The sequence below is a fragment of the Tenrec ecaudatus genome, chromosome 3 (assembly GCF_050624435.1).
Source record: "Tenrec ecaudatus isolate mTenEca1 chromosome 3, mTenEca1.hap1, whole genome shotgun sequence".
NCBI lineage: Eukaryota > Metazoa > Chordata > Mammalia > Afrosoricida > Tenrecidae > Tenrec > Tenrec ecaudatus.
In genome coordinates, this window is record NC_134532.1 from 64241983 (window position 1) to 64262439 (window position 20457).

The following is a 20457-nucleotide window of genomic DNA, read 5'->3' on the forward strand; positions in this document are numbered from 1 at the left end:
CTTATTCATTGTCCAACTTTTTGTGCATATGAGGCAATGGGAACTACCATGGCCCGAGTCAGGCATACCTCAGTCCTCAAAGTAACATCCTTGCCTTTCAATTCCATAAAAAGACTTTGTGCATCAGATTTACCTAATGCAGTATATCTTTGATCTCTTGGCTGTTTCATAGAAACATGGATATAAATTACTACAGTTCGACAAACTGACAACTGGTCTAATACAGGAGACATTTTTAAGTGAGCGGAATTTCGCTTGGCCCGTGGTAACACATAGAAGAGCGTGATTGGATCTGCTTGGGCAATCACCTTAGGCTTTACAAAAGGGGAGGTCTTGACTTGAGATGTTCATTGGGGGAATATTGGGTAATGGCTTAGAGCATAATATTAAAAGTCTGATAGAGTTAGGTATACTATGTACTAGTTGGTTTTCTTTTCTTTTTTACATTTTATTAGGGGCTCATACAACTCTTATCACAATCCATACATATACATACATCAATTATATTAAGCACATCCGTACATTCTTTGCCCTAATCACTCTCAAAGCATTTGCTCTCCCCTTAAGCCCTTTGCATCAGGTCCTCTTTTTTTCCCCTCCCTCCCCGCTCCCCCCTCCCTCATGAACTCTTGAAAATTTATAGATTGTTATTTTGTCATATCTCGCCCTATCTGGAGTCTCCCTTTCCCCCCTTCTCTGCTGTCCATCTCCCAGGGAGGAGGTCACATGTGGATCCTTGTAATCAGTTCCCCCTTTCCAAGCCACTCACTCTCCACTCTCCCAGTATCGCCCCTCACACCCCTGGTCCTGAAGGTATCATCCACCCTGGATTCCCTGTGCCTCCAGCTCCCATATGCACCAGTGTACAACCTCTGCCCTATCCAGTCCTGCAAGGTAGAATTCGGATCATGGTAGTTGGGGGGAGGAAGCATCCAGGATCTGGGGGAAAGCTGTGTTCTTCATCGGTACTACATTGCACCCTGACTGACCCATCTCCTCTCCTAAACCCCTCTGTGAGGGGATCTCCAGTGTCTGACAAATGAGCCTTGAGTCTCCACTCTGCACTTCCCCCTTCATTCACTATGGTATATATATATACCATATATATATATATTCTTTTTTTTTGCATGATGCCTTATACGTGGTCCCTTTGGCACCTCATGATCGCACAGGCTGGTGTGCTTCTTCCATGTGGGCTTTATTGCTTCTGAGCTAGATGGCCGCTTGTTCACCTTCAAGCCTTTAAGACCCCAGACACTATCTCTTTCGATAGCCGGGCACCATCAGCTTTCTTCGCCACATTTGCTTATGCACCCGTTTGTCTTCGGTGATCGTATCATGGAGGTATGCACCCAATGATATGATTTTTTGTTCTTTGATGCCTGATAACTGATCCATTCGGGACCACGTGATCACACAGGCTGGTGTGTTCTTCCATGTGAGCTATGTTGCTTCTGAGCTAGATGGCCGCTTGTTTATCTTCAAGCCTTTAAGACCCCAGACACTATCTCTTTTGATAGCCGGGCACCATCAGCTTTCTTCACCACATTTACTTGTTCACCTGCTTTGGCTTCAGCAGTTGTGTCAGGAGGGTGAGCATCATAGAGTGCCAATTTAATAAAAGAAAGTATTCATGCACTGAGGGAGTGCTTGAGTAGAGGCCCAAGGTCTTTCCGCCACCTTAATACTAAACCTACAAATATAAACACATAGATCTATTTCCCCATCCTCCTATATATATTTGCATAGTTGGTTTTCTTTACTAGGTCATTTAACACCTCATAAGCTCTTTCCTCATGTATAAAAAGGTAAAAACTTTACTTATTTCATATTGCCATGTGATTGAAATAATTATTGAAGTAAAACATTTGTTTTAGATCCTGGAATTAAATAGCACTGAATAAATTATACTCACTTAAGCAGCTACTGTTTCTATCAGTTTTATGTGGCATCAAGTTCATTCCGACTCCTAGCAACCCCAAGTGACATAGTAGCATTGCTCCATAGGATGTTCTAAGCTACAATCTACATGCGAAAAGATCACCAAGTCTTTTCCCTATGAAATCGCTGATGGGTCTGAGCTGCCAGCTTTTTGATCAACAGAGAAGTGCTTAAATGTTGAACAACTGAGGCTAGTACTTTAATGCAAATGCCATTTCTTTTATTAGGCAGATTAAAAGACGTTGCATTTCATATCGAAAGAGACTGATCACCAGTTGATGTATAAGCATGAAGTAGCAGAGTGTGCTTGGAAAATTTTGTGTGTTGTAGTTGAAACATGAAGTTTGGGTATGGGAATGATCAGAGATGATGAAACCATTTTAAAAAGGAGGTTTCAGCACAAATATTGTTGCTTAACGATAGAGGGACACAATTCTTTTAGAGAGAATCTCTTGACTTGTTGATTGAGAGGTGAGTGAAATCTCAAAGATGGAGATGTTTAGGATAACTTAAGTTTCCATGGTACTTGTTATTAAAAACAGTCTCTATTGGGGACAGAAGTTGGTTTGGGTTGTTTGTTTTTTTGAAAGCAGTTACTGTTTTATGAACTGACCAGCTCACAAAAATAATGAGACACCTTAGTTCATCCTTCTAACAAGTCTGTTCATCTCTCTTCCCTGTTGTCAGCATCTTCACCTTCTGTGACATGGGTGGCCTTTCTCTTCATCGCACCTCACGGAGAAGATAATTTGAGGGTTTGCAGAAAGTTATTTGTTTTGCTCCCTGCAGATGATGCCATGTTTACGCAGACTGTGCAATCGGATAACAATATGTCAAGGCAATACACTGCTTATTGATTTTTCCATAACATGCTTTTGATCAGTTCATTCACTGACTTCAGGTTTGAGTGCTCCCATGTAATGTACGGTTCAACAATCCTCAGCATGTTAATTGAAGCCTGTTAGCTTAAACAAATGTGTCATCGAAAATCTTCTGAAAGCTAAGAAGCTGCGATACCTTTCAAACATCTGGGCTCACACCACTGATCCTGGTAACAAACATTAGTCTGGGTTCTCCAGGCACACAGACGTTGCCAGCTTTTCTTGCCATCTGAGCGGTTGGGATTCAGTTCTGTCCACCTGAGTATCTTCCTGTGATAGTGCTTAGCTTTCTCATAGATAAGTTTACTCCTTTCCTTTTAAAGCATCTTTTGGGCAAACTTCTTTATCAGACACTTGATCTTCAGTTCTGGGAAATTCCTTCGCCTTTTCTTAAGGGTTTCTGGAACACCAGGGACTTCTCTTCAGCATCCTCTGGGGTTCCAGTCCACCTGAAAGAAAGAAAGAAAGACATCCATTGTCTCAAGATGTGTTGAATTTTAGAATGGAGACTATTGTGATTACATGGAAGTGTAGAGTTTGATGACAATTCGAATAGTGGCCCTTGAGGAAATCACTCACTAGAGTGAGAAAGAAAGGAATTCAGCCACCCTGTGTTAAAGGAATTTCTATTTGGAATCTTTGACCAAAGGAAAGTTGACATTTTTTGAGAAATGCAAAGGAAAAGGTGGTGTGTTCAGGGTCAATTTGTGAAATTATAGAGGGGACAGTGCTTCTGGTATTTGAGAAGGAACCATTTAATGTATCTGTTTTCATTTAATATCCATAATGTGTCAAGACAAAGAAATCACATAAATATTTAAGTACATTCTGTCCTTTGCTCTTTAACATATTTGTTTTGTGATCTGGATATAGTGCTGGCCTTATAATGGCACATATTCCATCCTCTTTATTTTTCTTGAAGATGTGGCATAGAATTGGTACTGTTGTGTTTTCCTGAGTATTTATAGTAATGTTTTCATAATATAGATGCCCTTTTATGATTGCTGTATTAGAAATCAGTATAAGTCTTCCTTGTCCATCCACATTTTGAAAGTTAATTTCATTCTTTATTGTTGCATAGTATCCCATTGTGTATGTGAGTAGTGTGTTTATTCGCGTATATGTTGATGAGCACTTAGATGGCTTCTGTCTCTTTGCTAATGTGATTAATGTTGCAAAGAATATGTTTTTTTCCCATGTCATGGTTCTTATTTCTTTAGGATAGCATGCTTACTACTTGCATTAGTATTTTCAAAGTGCCATACTATTTTCTAAAGTAATTGTACCATTTTACAATCCCATCAGCAATGTATGAGAACTTTAATCTCTTCACATCTAACCAGCATTTTTGTTGTTGTTGTCGTCTCATTGACAACATTATTATTACTGGGATGAGAAAGAACTCATTATGATTTGCATCCTTTTAATGGCTAATGATCAGGTGTGTTTCTTCATGTGTTTATTGACCACCTGATTGTCATTTGGTTCAAGTGTATGGTCATGTCCTTGACCCATTTGAAAATTGGATAATTTGGATCTTTGTTGTTGGGGTGTTACTGTTTTCTGTAAATTTGAGAGGTTAGTCCCTTTTCATTACCATCTGTGTCATTGCCAAATATTTTCCCCCAATCCTGAGGATCGAATTTTGCTTTCTGGAGAACTCTTTACACACACACACGGTCAAATTTTGCTTTCTGGAGAACTCTTTACACACACATACACACATACATGTAATTTTAGCTGGTACCCTTTATCCTGTTTCATCTTTTTACTGTTTGTTCTTTTTTGGTTGTATTTGCTAGTCTGTTTATATCCACAAATAAGGCTCCTACGTGTACCCCCGTTTTTTTTTCCTTTGGTGATCTCTACACTTTTAGGTTTTACATTTTGGTCTTTGCTCTATCTTGAGTTATTTTTTGTATATGGTGTAAGCTATGGATCTTGTTTCACTTTTTCGTAAATGCGTTTCCAGTTTTGTCAGTAACATTTGTTAAAGAGATTGCCTTTTCCCTGGATCTTGGCCCTGTGTCAGTAGATGATTGGGTTAGCTACTTGATTCTCAGTGGTCTCTAATTGCTGTATTTGCCTACTGTATTTGTACAAATTCCAGGCTGTTTTGATTACTGTGACTGGATAGCAGATTTTGAGATTGAGAAGTATGAGACTTTCTGCTTTGTTCTTCTCCTGTAGTAGTGCTTTGCCTATATAAGGTCTCTTACTTTTCCCTATAAAGTTAGTGATTAGTTTTTATATATCTTTGTCAGTCCAACCCAATTAGGATATATCTATGCTTTCCTCTCCATGAGCATAGTATTTTCTTCTATTTAGGAAGGTCTCTTTTGGATGGGAGGGGAGGATAGGAAAAATCACAAACTAGTGAGTGGACACATACTCTCATGGTTGAAAGGAAGGGCAGTATGCAATAAGTAGGCAATAAGGTCAATACCATATGAGAGTTGCAGAAAACCAAGGTAGATACTATTGCCTGCACAATTCTGCAGTTATAGGAAACAATAATGTACGAATGGATACGTAAGCAGACATGCAAATGAAAAGGGTATGGAAGGCAGATGCTTTTAGTAGGTGCTATTTCTGCATATGTATATGCTGAAAATATATCTGGTTTTGTAGTAGAATTGACAGGGGAAAAAGTTGTATAAACTGATTAACCATTACCAAATACTTTGAGACAATGAATCACCAGGCTTTCAGGCTTTGGACCACCTTCTCAGGGCTTATAAAACAATGGAACCAATTGCCGTTGAGTCAATTCCAACTCATAGTGACCCCATAGGACAGACTAGAGCATCCTCACTGGATTTCCAAAATTCTGAATGTGTATGGAAGCTCACTGCCACATTTTCTCCCAAATTTTCATTAACCAATGTCCCACAAGGCTCCTACCTTAGTTATAATAAACAAGCTCCAAATCCCAAACCCGCTGTCTTCAAGTTGGCTCCAAATTAAAATGGCCCTGTAGTGCACAGTACACCTGCTCCTTAAGGTTGGCAAAGCTGTGCATCTTTATGGAAGAAGACTGCCTTATCCTTCTGCAGAGCCGCTCCTGGGCTCAAACCATCAGCCGTTTGATTCGCAGCCCAAGTCTTAACTCACTACATCACAAAGGTTCCTTCTAGCTTAAGCCAACGCTAAACCAAATTCATTGCCATCAAGTCAATTCTGACTCATAGCAACCCTATAGAACAGAGTAGAACTGCCCCTGTTGGGTTTCAGTCTTCATGGGACTCGAAAACCTCATCTTTCTCCTTTGGTGATGAACTGCTGACCTTGTGGTTAGTAGCCTGATGCAGAACATACTTCACCACCAGTGCCCAACTTGAAGATTTTGTTTCTATATTTAGAGGTAGCCTTTGCTATCATTCTGAAATTGAGACGTCACAAAGGAAGAATTAGCATTAAGATGATGATACCCCTTGCTAAATTTTAAAGTATGTATTAAACATATTTCATCATTTGCAAAAGTCAGTTTTTTTCTTATTGCTGGTTTAAATTTAACTCATTGTTAAAGAATAGAAACCTCAATGACTTTATAGAACCACTATTTGGGATAATAGGCAAAATTACTTGATAGTTTGCCTTTAATATGCTTAGTATGTTACTTCCACAGATGTTTGAGAAATGACCAGAGATCTTTCTGATCTAAATAAAGAATAATTGATCTATCTAATATGAAGTATAATTAATTGATCTGATGAAGTATTATTTATGTTACCTTTTTTTCTGTGCCAAACATACAAACCTAAGCCCCCTGCCATTGAGTCCATTCCAACCCAGAGTGGTTCTATATGGAATTTCCAAAGACTTAACTCTTTTGGGAAGCAGGGTGACCTCATTTTTCTCTCTTTGTGTGGGTGATGAGTTTGAACCCATGACCTTGAAATTAGCAGTGCAGCACTTACTGAAAAAAGCACCCAGATAATTTTTTTGTTTTCCATGGTGAAATCAGATCCCTTTATACCATTTTAATTAAAAAATTGACATTTAGGATTCCTTTTTGTTATGTGTTCATTTTAAGTTACTTTCAAACTCAAATATCGCTATTTTAATTAAGGTTTTACTTGGTTTTATGCAAATATCCTACCTCTCTATGCAGGTGCTGTCATCAGAAAGGAAATATGTAGATATTCCTTAGTATTGTTCCTTAATATTCTTTTGTGGTATGTTTTGTGTTCTTGTGTTTTTTTTTAAATCAGGCTGCAGGTACATTTTCAATTTAAAAAATCTGAGTTAAAAATGATTTTGCTTCATGTCACATTTTATTTGACTAATTAAGGTTTATATTAAATGTTCGTTCAATAAGGAATGTCCTGAATGATACATTATTTAGTATGTAAGTGGTTTTTAAGCTTGAGACTATTGAAAGTAAAACAGAATCAACAAAAGAATCTGAATTATTTACAGGCCAAAGGCTTAAAAGTGTTATCACTGCAGGACGAATATTACATTATGAAATGGGAATTTCACATTGTCGTAAATCTGTCTGCCAGAGCAGCTTAAAATAAAATAGTTTTACCCATCTAAAGCAACATCAATTTGCCAGTCAGTGCTTCATGTATCAAAGAATGTTCTGTGAAAATATCAATATCATTGGTTAATATAAATGAAATTAATTTTTAAAGCTGGGCTAAAGGTTGACATCTGAAAAATTGCATTACTTTGCAGAAGAGAAATTTCTGTCTTCTAGTGAAATTCCAGGTCATGAGGGCAAGTAATTTTCACAATCTTCAATGGGAGCCAGTGAAATATGAACTTCATTGTCACCTAGCCCCAAAGCGATAAGATAAAATGAGCTGATACATCATTTGCTGTGGTTTTATCATCTCCCTCAGTAATTGGAAGAGAAAACATAAGAGTGTGTGTGTTTGTATGCCACCCTGTTACCCCTCCCCACTTCCCCATTATCCACACCCAGGCTAAAGCCATTTTAGCCCAATCAATACAAAGGTCACATAGCATTTTATTTATATATTTTTAATTTTTCATACTGACTAAAACTGCCAAGTAGAACATTAGAGTAATGAATATATTTAATTGACTTTGTCATCCATGAAAATGCTAAGGAGAATACTGTACCATATCATAGTACTAGTGAACAGGAGGAAATGTACTATAGAGATGAAAAGATTATTAAAAAAACCCATAAATAATTTAAAGAATGCTTTTCTATTCTTAACTTCTGTATTTTTATTATCATAATTTTATCTAATGTTTGAGAATATACTAAGTGTTTAGGGGATATAAGATTAATAACAAAATTTACCATCCCAGATTTTCCATCATAGTCAATTGTATGTCATCTTCAAATTCAAGGGCAGACCTTTTAAGTTTTGTTTCAAGATTATATTTTTGAAAACGTCAAGCTAGAAGTCAGATGAACTAAATCCTTAAACTAACAAAAACCCATTATTAATAAAACAAATCTAGTGTTATGCTTTGAGCTGATGTTCAAGAGAAAGTTTTATGTAGTAAAATCCCAAAATCATGGTGATGATAATAATAACTGGTAACTTTAAAATTCTTTATTTAAAATTTTAAAATGGCAGTTGTTACAAATTAGACACTTTCATATGTATTTAACAGTGATTTGATATGAAAATAATTCTATGTTTTTGTTTTAATGTATTTCTGTTTACCCCATATAAAGGTATATACCATCCGACTTTTCCTATCAGCGATGCTGTTGCTTAATTTACAAAAAGAAAACATTTTTAATACTTGGAAATAAATGATTTTGTTGTGACTTATATGCTATTGTTCATATATATTATTTTATTCTTACTAAGGAATTCTTCAGACATCTTTGTGGAATTATCTGAAAGATTAAAAATTCCCCAAATATTGACAAAATATTTAGGGCTAGAATATGCTGTGCTTGTTTTGAACATTACAAATAGTATTTTATTTTTATTTTTTTACAAATAGTATTTTAAACGTTTTTTTATTATATATGTATCTAATATATATGAGTACACATTATGTGTATATAAATACAGACTTTTATAATAGTTTCTTATTTTTGAATTAAAACAATTACGTTTTTTCTCAGCAAAAAAAAAATCTAACAACCTTTAAAATGTATTATTGAGGGTAGTTTGTGAAACAAGGTCAGCATTATTGTTTTTTTGTCCCCTCTAAAGCACATAAGCCTTTATTTTCATGGACCTATTTTAAATCCACCTAAAATAGACTTGATATTCAGTAGGTAAATGATTTAATTAGACACTAGATATGCAGGTATTATTTGGTTTTTGATAAGGATGAGAAAACAAAAACACTTTCCTTTTGTTTATAATTTTTCAAACTGGAGAGCTAAAGATAAAGTGAAAATTTATTTCAAGCCAACATTAAATGCAACAGGGTAAAATGTTTTCTTATAAATTCACAATATACTAATTGAAGCATAGAAGTAAGAAAGTAACATAGAAGAAACTTGCATATTATTTACGGGAAATAATGCACACTTTTTCAGAAAGCTTACAGAAGGTACAGAGAACCTTTTCAGAAAAAACTTACAGAAGGTACATTTCATTTTTTTTAAGGAAAAATATGCATGTGTGTATACAAACCCATATGAGGGGGCTTTTAAAAGTTTGTGAAAAATTCTATTATCTTTCATTTCCAATTTACCACAAACTTTCTGATGCACCTCTGTATGTGTGCATGATATAAAATATATATGTATATAAAATTAAATCCTCTTTTCTCGCTTCATTCCTTCCTGTATATTTCCCTTACTTTACTTTAACTAATAAGCCCACATGGTTGAGAAAGTTGGATCCATGGATAATACTAACAGTATTAATCTAGATGGTAGAAGCATTCAAAGAGAGCATGATGGGCTTAAGCTTTCAAGCGATTCTGCACTTGAGGTCATAACTGCAGAGCAATGGTAATGATACGGTTTCCATAGCAACTGATTCCTTGGAGGGCTAGACCTCTGTCTAGGGTGCTGTCAGCGTATGTAGAGTTTCAGCGAACAGAAAGTCCCAAAGAAGGATCTGCTCCTACCTAATCCAGTTTTAATTGAACTCCAGAGACTTTGAAGTGATGCCTTGGACCAGGCCTACACTCTTCCAATAAGAAATGAACCTCTTGCTCAGCTAGGCCTCAGCTGCTTCTCAATACTGACACCTTTCCTTAATGGAAACTTTAAAGAAATGTTATTGTATCGACTTTAGCTAGTAATTCTGTTTGTTAAGGGATTCTTTGTTGTTTGCCATCCTCAACTATCTCATCCGTAACTGTAGAATTTTGTTGATTTTTTTTCTTTAAAAAAAAATCAGACTAGTTGTTGTTAGTGAAATTTTATATTTTGTTTCCTTTGACAATATTAAATAATATTTTAATCATTTTCCAAGTTTTAAAATTTTATTGTGCCTGATTATTTATAGAATAGAAAGCAATATTATTTATTTAATATTGCTATGTCATGTTTTAAAACATACCAGATAATGCAAGCTATCAATTATGAATATAAATGTAATAAGAGTCTAAAGAGATACATCATGATAAATGGAGATTAACACTGTCAAGGATTTCATCTTGCTTGGATCCACAATCAATGCTCATGGAAGCAGCAGTCAAGAGATCAGATGACTATTGTATTAGGTAAATCTGCTGTACAAAACGTCTGTAATGTATTACTTTAAGGACTAATTGCCTCATATGAAGGGGGTACCCCCCTAAAATGAAAAAAAAAAAGCTCTGTGGGGCGGCGCTCTCATAGTATGAATTTTTCCTGCTAGGGGAGCATCAACCAACTCGCCCTTTGTCAATGCACCCAGTGGCATCGCCTGGGAAGCTTCTTTCTGGTCAGAGTGAATTTTTTGTGAAAATAGTTTTGCTCAAAAATTTCACTTTTTGTGATGGCTGATTTAAGAGAATAGTTTGTGGCTGTGAACTTTTGTTTCCTGCTCAGGAAACATGCCGCAAACACTGTTGTGATATTGAACACAGCTTACTTATACAAGGACAGCGCTATGGGAAAAATTCGAGTGTATGAGTGGTTTTCTTGTTTCAAAAATTATGAAATATTGTTTGATGACAAACCTAGCTCTGGATGTCTGTCAACTTCCCGAATGGACCAAAATGTCGACTTATAGTGCATTCGGAGTTTGTTCCACCAGGTCAGACTGTTAATCAAGCTTTCTATTTAAAGCAGCGGTTCTCAACCTGTGGGTCACGACCCCTTTGGGGGTTGAACAGCCCTCACAGGGTCACCTGATCCTTAACAGTAGCAAACTTACAGTTATGAAGTAGCAACAAAGATTATTTTATGGTGGGGGGGAGTGCATCAGCACAACATGAGGAATTGTATTAAGGGGTCGTGGCATTAGGAAGGTTGAGAACCACTGTTTTAGAAGTTCTGAAAAGCTAGCCTAACAGTGTCCAACAAAAAGCCTGATTTGTGGCAGATGGGAGACTGGTTTTGCCATCACAACAGTGCACTTGCTCATGTAGCCATCTCAGCACGCCAGTTTTTAGCCAAAAACAGTATGCCTCTCTTTCCCCATACACCTTACTCACCTGACCTGGCTTTATGCGACTTCTCTTGTTTCCGAGAAGGTAGGGACATGAAAGAACAGCAATTTGATAACATAGGAGAGGTGAAGAAAGACTGAGCAAGGTATGCTCAGTCATCCAAACTGATGAGTTTGAAAAATGTTTCCAAGAATGGAATGACTAATGTGTAATATAGAGTACTTTGAAGTTGAAAAGGCTGTTTTATTTAAAAAAATTAAATACATAGCTTTGAAAATAAAAATTCCATTTTGGGGGATCCCTTTGAGGAAGACCAAAGAAACATCAACCAATCTGAACTACGGTGTTACCAAAAACTATTGAAAATACCAAGGGCTTCCGAAAAGAGTGAAAATTCTGTCTCAGAAGGACCGTCAGAGAAGGCTGAGGCCTTGGTCGCACTTACTTTGGACGTGTTATCGGGAGAGGCCCGTCCTTGGAGAATGACAGCAAGCTTGGTAAAGTAAAAGGGCAGCAGAACCAGGAAGGCCCTCACTGAGACGGATTGCCACAGTGGCTGCAACAGTGGAGCCAAGCAGCAGTAATTGTGAGGATGGCACGGAAACTGGGTTGGGGCAGGGGAAGATAAGTTGCTCTCCTTAATGTAAAACTTACGTAGGGATTAAAAACTCACTGGCATCGAGTCAATTCCGACTCAGCCACACTATATGCAGGACAGGGCAAAACTGCCGCTATGCGTTTCTGAGACTATGCCTCTTCATGGGAGTAGTACACCTGGTTTTTCTCTTGTGGAGCAGCTGGTGGTTTTGAGCTGCTGACCTTGTGCTTAGCAGCCCAATGCATAACCACTGCACCACCTGGGCTCCCTTGGATATCATAAACCCAAGAGGTTTGCTCTGAAGGAGGAAGAAAATAGGATCAGGGAAATTCCAACACTATGTATCGTGCTGAATAGAACTATCAATTTATAGATATGCAATAATATGGCAAGTGGTTGGATTTAGTAATGTTGAGTAGTAGATAAATTCAACTCTCACTGCCATTTAGTCAATAATGACCCATAGTGACCCATAGGAGAAGGTAGAATTGCCCCTGTGGGTTTCTGAGACTGTAACTCTTTTTTGGAGTGGAAAACCCAGTCTTTCTCCCTCAAGAGTTGCTAATGGTTTTGAACCACTGACCTTGTGGATCACAGCCCAACTTGTAACCAGGGCTCCTTAAATAGTACATACATAGAGATATTTTCTTTAAAATACTTTGGAGTATTCTTGACATTGGATAATAAAACTGATTTTAAGGGAGCATCCTGCTTGCTGTATTGCAAGTAAATCTTTAAACATTTTTCTTAAAAATAGGAGATATAAATGGAATTTTCTCATTAATTACAGCTATTTCGGTACATTGACAATCTTAGAAGAATGGTTTAGGACCGTAGTTCTGTTAATAAATGGAATATCCTAGAATATAGTGATTTTGTTGAGTGACTAGGACTTTATAATGATAGCATCAACATTATAAGTAAGAGGCTATCTTTTGTAGCTCCACGGATACAAAAGGGAGATTTGGCAAACCAGTGTGTGGCATTCCTGGCGTTTCCCCTGAGTTTAAAAAAATGCAAAAAAGAAAGGCTTTAATTTTTTTTCTATTTCATTTATAATCTGAAAAACAGTGCTGGGAAAAAAGTATATTGATTAAGTTTCTGGTGAATTGAATCCTAGCTTAACAAAAATTTAACCTAGAATTGAGCTATTGTATATAATGGAAGCTCTAGACTTGCGGATTAGGTAATCTAAGAGTAGCCGAGACACTGCCACTGATTTGTTAAGGAATTTTAAATTTATTATTGAACTAGTGCGAGCCACATTTTCTTGATCAGTAATTGGTTATATTGGACTATATGCGTTCCAGAACAAATACAGGATTCTCTTACTGTAAGAGCAACAGTAGGAAACTACATCCATTCTTTGGGAGAAAGTTGAGGCTTTCTATTCCTGTTAAGAGTGAGTCTCAGCAACTCACACGGGCAGTTCTACTGGACCCTGTCTGTCACGACCACTACGATTTGGAATCAGGATCAGAAACAACTGCACAATGTACGGCCTTGGTGCTTTCCCCTGCATAAAAAAGAAAGAAAGAAAAGCATCTTGCCCATACTCATAGTTAATCTTCTCTCTTGATCGTAATTATTGAAAGTATCAGTTGTATGAATGAGTTAGGATTTCTATGTCACCGTTTTTCAAAGTTAAAAGCATGAGTCTTCACATCTAATCCTATGAACTTTTTGTTTAGTTTTTGTTTTAGTTTTAAAACAACCCCAAGTCTTAGGTAGAGTCATTAGAAATCAATCTTATTTGAAATCTGTTATTCCATTTCTGGGACCAGTAGTGGCAGAAATAGAAAAAGTTCTACGGAAAATTCAAAATGGAGACTTTGTATTTACTGAGTAACAATGCGTTTTTGTTTTTTTTAATATTGTAGATTTGCTTCCTTTTAGGATTAAATAAATGGAACCATAAAGAAAATAGCAGTGTAAAGTTAGTGTGAGCAGTTACTTTTGAGAACTATTTAACTTCTTTTAAAAATATATTAATTTTTAACAGTTTTTTAGCATTTCACCCACAAGTCATACAATTCAATAACTCAGTCATAGCAAGAAAGTTGTATAATTATTGCCATATTCAATTCTAGAACATTTTCTTTTTCTCATTGTTATTCATGTAATTATTACTTTTACTAATCGCAACTTCATTTTTAAAGTTATATTGCCTTGAAGAATTTTCTTTAGGTACTGCTAGCAAATGTATCTCATTTTCTTTATTAATATTATGTAAAATACTGGTGTAGTGAATTGGTGAATCTGATTTTCTTTTTAATACCTTCATAATTAAGCTTTTGAAATAAAGTTTCCAAAAAAAACCAAAACAAAGCATGCATAACAAAGCAACAAAGAAGCTTAGGACGAAAGACAGGATTACTTTGAATTGGCAAAGCGTTCTAAGCATCTGTGTCTGTCACTTGGGACGACAAGAATTGTAACAAGTTACTCTGACAACCACCTACTCCGCAGAGAGATTATGCTCAGTTCATTTGCAGGTTTATGGGTAGCCTTAGCTGACAAAATGATACTTAACCTCCGCTACAGTCAGCCTTTGTGCTTTCTGAATGACTGATGTGGCCACAACAGTGGCATTAAAAGTATTTTTTTAAGTTATGAATTTAACATATATAAAGTAAGCAAAGAGTACTTCTCTTTCACATTATAGACATGTTGAACTAAATTTTATATGTGACATATAAGAATGTATGGTTTTCTCCCTCACTCTTCCTTATTTTTAAGGTTTCCTCTGAAATGTTCCATAAACATGACTCAAAAATTGATCAATCAAGAGTGCAGTGTTTTCATATAAATCATGTCAGTGCTTTAAAAAGTCAAAATAAATATTTTGAAATGGATGCTTAATTTTACTCTGCTTTTCATTTTAAACTCTTTCCCTCTTATTACTGCAAACCAGTTACAGTAATACTTCAGTTACAGAAATATTTGTATTGTTTTACAATTTGTATTGTATTCAGTAACAGAAATATTGTAACTGCAACCAAGTAACAGAAATATTTCAATAATTATTATTGAATTCTTTTTCGTAGGATTTATTTTTATTGATAGGATTTTTCCCTCCTGGTTTTAATTGATGGGAAGAAAGAGAAACAACAAACCATTGTAATGTTATTACTTACTTGAGATTATTTTTTTTCCTCATTAGATCCTGGCATACACGGAAGGGCTGCATGGAAAATGGCTGTTTACAGAGATAAGATCAATCTTTTCTCGTCGATATCTTTTACAAAATACAGCCTTGGAAATCTTTATGGCAAACAGAGGTACTGTAGAAAGTGCTTGGTCAGAGCTAACCTTCATCTCTTTAAGATTTAATTTTTGAGCACATCTGTTGTTACTACATACATTTTATTGAGTGTGTATATTATAGTCCCTTAGTAATTCATTAATTACTAATTTACCTGAATCATGTTGGCTATACCAATATTGGTAAATTTGGGGGAGTTTTTTTCAGGCGAGGTAGAGAGGAAACATTTTTTCCATGAGTATTTGTAGCTCATATGCAAGAACGCCGAAACATTTGTGGAAAATTGGAATTAAGAGGTAAAGGAACTTTTCGAAGCTCTCTTGGGTAATGATCTGATATTGAAGTTAAAATATAATTTAAAATTCAAGACCAACCAAATTAATATCTTCTGATATTAATGACTTTATGGCTGTGCTATTTTCATGTGTTTAAGAATAAAAATTTATAGGTGAACATGTAATGGATATAGTGGTATAATGGGTTACGTATTAGGCTAGTCAACACTAGGTCAGTGGTTCAAAAGCATCAGCTGCTCTACAGGAGAAAGATGAGGCTTTCTGGTCCAGTTAAAAGTCTCATAAATCCACAGGGTCAGTTCTACTTTGTCCTTTTGGGTAGCTGAATCTAAGCCATCTGAATAGCAATTTGTTTTTCTGTTCTTTTTGGTATCATATTAGCATTGTTATTCTGAGTATATGTGTAGTGATACTTGCCTCTTAATACTCAGAGTGCTCATTAAAAATAGATACTATTAAAAAGCACTTTGTGGCTATTAACTATAGAAGAAAAGTTTGTTTTCAACTCACACTGAGTTTTGTATTCTATCAGGCTATATTAAATGCAAACAAACGTTGAAGAGAGAATATTTTAATAAACTGTTCACCCTTGAAATAGCTTTATCTATAGACTTTTTGATGTCAGACTATTCATTATATAAACTTTAATATTTTTAAAGGTTCTTTCTAGTAATTCATGGAAATATATTTGATTTTCCAAAATAGAATTTATCTAAACATTGTAAGTAGATAATATCAGCTGCATGTCATATTGATGACATGAGCTTCTGACATGTTACAGAAAGAGCTGTTTATGATAAAAGAGTTTATAAGTTAAATGGGTATCATCTTTGGCATCTTAATACTAAAGTTTGATATGACAATATAAGGAATAAAATGAGGATTGGATTTCATAGGCTTCCAGAGTAAGAGTAAATATGTTACTATACAAAGTTTTCTGAAAAGATAATATGATTTCCTAATTTTAAAAAAATTATTTTTTATAGTTGCTGTAATGTTCAACTTCCCAGATCCTGCAACAGTAAAAAAAGTGGTCAACTATCTACCTCGTGTTGGTATTGGGACCAGTTTTGGATTGCCTCAAACCAGGTGCGGTATCATGTGAGAAAAACGAACTCATCCTTGTTCTTAGAATGGCTTCTGCTTCCCTCGTGCGTTTCCCAATAAGTCCCGACTGCTGTTAGTTTTGTTTTGAGTCGCTGCGTTGTAATGCCTTCAGGTTTCACTTGCACACAGTCCAGAGTTCAGCGTGAGAGTATGTACTCACTAAATAAATCATTCAACAAGATACCCTGGCCCCTTCGTCTGTCAAGATAGGGGTAATTTATAGGATGAATTTTCAGTCTTTTTGATGAAAAATGTAAATCTTGACATTTCAGGAAAGCTGTAAGTAGAGAAATTTACTGTCTTTTATTGATGGGCTATAGATAGAAAGATGGGGAGACCTTTTATTCTACTTAAAAAAAGGTTTGTTTATGCAGTTGATATTTAGCATTAAATCATATTTGTATATTTGCAGTATGATGCCACAACATTGACATCACAAATGGCCAAAATAGGGGGGAAAAAGACAACATTTGATGTGGAAGAACTAGAATTCTCATATACCGCTAGTGGGAAAATAAATTAGTACAACCACTTTGGGCAACTCATTGGAAATACTAACTATATGTGAACATATGCAGACCCTATAAGTAAATGACTCATTGCATACATATGTTCACCAAAAGGTATATGCAAAGATGTTACTTAACATTATTAATGATAGGCTCAAACTGAAAATTCACTTAGCAGAATAGGTAAATAAATTATAGTATAATCATACAAATGAATATACAGCAGTGAAAATAGACTATTGCAAATCATAGATGAATTATGTGACAGAAAACATTCAAAAACAGATAAAAGTAACCCCTACTTTTAGATGTCAAGATACCATACTTACTTAGTGAATTGTGGTTTTTAGTGAGGCATAAGAGGGCTTCTGGTATACTGCTAATTATTTCTTGACTGAGATGATGATTATTCAGGTATATTTTGAAAAAATTAACTTTTGAATTTCTCTGTTACACTGCAATAAAAAGTTTAAAATTAAAACAAAAAGATTCCGCTACACAAAATTAGCATTATTCATTATTTCAGAAACATTTTGTATGTTGTTGTTTTCTAAGCCTTTTCACAAACACAACTAGGGACATATGCATCCCGAAATTTGAGTTCTGTCATTTGCACTTTGTAGACCCTATGATTATTTTATCAGATCACAGCAAATTGTTTTCAACTTTTTTTGCTTGCTAGTTAGTGCTCATTGCCATTGAGTCGATTCCCAATGACAGTAATGCTATAGGACAGGGTAGAACTGCACCTGTGGGTTTCCAGGACTGTAACTTTCTCTCTCATTTTTAAAGATCATTTTATTGGGGGCTTGTACAACTCTTAACACAATACATACATACATACATTGTGTCAAGCACATTTGTACATTTGTTGCCATCATCACGTTCAAAACATTTGCTTCCTACTTGAGCCCTTGATATCAGCTCCTTATTTTTCCCTTCCCTTCCCACCCTCCCTTCCTCACAAACCCTTGATAATTTATAAGTTATTATTTTTTCATGTCTTATACTGACCGATGTCTCCCTTCACCCATTTTTCAGTTGTCCATCCCCCAGGGAGAGGGTTATATGTAGATCCTTGTGATCTGTTCCCCCTTTTTCACCCCACCTTCCCTTTACCTCCTGATATCGCTACTCTCATTATTGATCCTGAGGGGTTTATTTGTCGTGAATTCCCTGTGTTTCCAGCTCTTATCTACACCCATGTACATGCTCTGGTCTAGACAGATTCGTAAGGTAGAACTGGGATCATGATCCTGGGGGGCAAGAAGCATTAAAGAACTAGAGGAAACTTGTATGTTTCGTCGGTGCTATACTGCACCCTGACTGGCTCGTCTAACTGTAACTGTTTATGTGAGTAGAAAGCACGGTCTTTCTCCCTCAGAGAGACTGGTGGTTTCAAATTGCTGAACTTGCGGATCAAAATCCAGTGCCTAGCCAGTACACCACCAGAGCTCCTCTTGCTGCTAATAGTCTGAAGTAAAAATATACAAGAATTTAATGACATCCCACATTTGACAAAGATTAACACAGTGGCTGCATCTATAGACTCAACCATAAAAACATGAGGATGGCACAAGGCCAGGCATTGTTTTGTTCTGTCTTACATGGGGGTGTTGTGAGTTGGACCTGATTTAATGGCACCTAGCAACAACAAAGAGGTCAAGTCAAAGAAAAGAAAAGGCAGCTGGGGTGTGAAATCTACCGTTTGATACAGTATCAAACTGGAAAATGGTAAAGCACATAGTCATAAAAGTCATTGAAAAATTAGGTTTTCTAAAGAAAGCATACTTAAAATATCTATTACAGATGTTTAATTTGTATATTCATTTTCATATGGATTCCATAAACTCACTTCATGTTCACATAACTACTACTTAACATTATTTAAAACTTAAGAAAAAATAAATAAAAAATAAATAAAAATAAAAATAAAAAAAAACTTAAGAATGATTAGCACTTGAATACAAGCATTTAATGATCACATATTTGTTATAATTTTTCCTTCTTGACTTCAATTTTAAATCTATATATTAAGGATTCTACAACTATCATGTATTTGACTAGGATTTTTATCTTTAATTTCTAGCAAATTAGAGCTCAAATTTTAGTATCTTAATACATATGCATATAATAGCTAAATTAAAAAATCATTTTATTGGGGGTTGTATAATTCTTATCAAAATTCATACATATATCCATTGTGTCAAGCACATTTGTATATTTGTTGCAATCATCATTCTCAAAACATTTGCTTTCTACTTGAGCCCTTAATATCAGCTCCTCATTGTTCCCCCTCCCTCCCCACTCCCGCCTCCCTCATGAACCCTTGATAATTTATAAATTATTATTATTTTGTCATATCTTACACTGTCAGGCATCTCCCTTCACCCACTTTTCTCTTGTCCATCCCCCAGGGGGGAGGTTATATGTAGATCCTTGTAATCGGTTCCCCCTTTCTACCCCACTTTCCCTCCACCCTCCAGGTATTGCCACTCTCACCACTGGTCCTGAAGGGGTCATCTGTTCTGGATTCCCTGTGTTTCCAGTTCCTATCTGTACCAGTGTACATCCTCTGGTCTAGACAGATTTGTAAGGTAGAATTGGGATCATGATAGTGGGGGAGAGGAAGCATTTAAGAACTAGAGGAAAGCCTGGAGGCAGGACACCCTGTCTTTCTGCTTAACATTTCTGTTGACAAGACACATGGAGTCATCCAGATGGCAGCCAGAACACTGGAGCTGCTTCCACGACCATTGGATCCACAGGATTTTCCACCCACCAACCTGTGATCTTCCTGCGTTCGACATAATTGCAAGTGGCTACGTGAATCTGAAGAGGAATTTATGGAGTAGTACTTATGGGCTAATATTGGACTTGTGGCCTTGAGCTGGACTAGGCTTGGATGTTTTCTTTTTTTTTCCTTTTTTTTACATTTTATTAGGGGCTCATACAACTCTTATCACAATCCATACATATATATACATCAATTGTATAAAGCGCATCTACACATTCCCTGCCCCAATCATTCTCAAAGCATTTGCTCTCCACTTAAGGCCCTTGCATCAGGTCCTCTTTTTTTTTTCCCCTCCCTCCCCTTTCCCCCCTCCCTCATGTGCCCTTGGTAATTTATACATCGTTATTTTGTCATATCTTGCCCTGTCCAGAGTCTCCCTTCCTCCCCCTTCTCTGCTGTCCATCTCCCAGGGAGGAGGTCACATGTGGATCCTTGTAATCAGTTCCCCCTTTCCAATCTACTCACCCTCCACTTTCCCAGCATCGCCCCTCACACCCTTGGTCCTGAAGGTATCATCCACCCTGGATTCCCTGTGCCTCCAGCCCTCATATGCACCAGTGT

General features: G+C 36.3%; 1 protein-coding gene across 2 annotated transcripts in view; it reads left to right on the top strand.

Annotated features, from left to right (window-relative positions):
- Positions 1-20457, top strand: part of LRBA (LPS responsive beige-like anchor protein) — a 706055-nt gene that overhangs the window by 467802 nt on the left and 217796 nt on the right. For both annotated transcript variants that reach the window (XM_075543710.1, XM_075543711.1), the window contains exons 41-42: positions 15086-15203; positions 16470-16572. In XM_075543710.1, coding sequence (XP_075399825.1) covers positions 15086-15203; positions 16470-16572 — 221 coding nt within the window. The remainder of the gene's footprint in view (positions 1-15085; positions 15204-16469; positions 16573-20457) is intronic.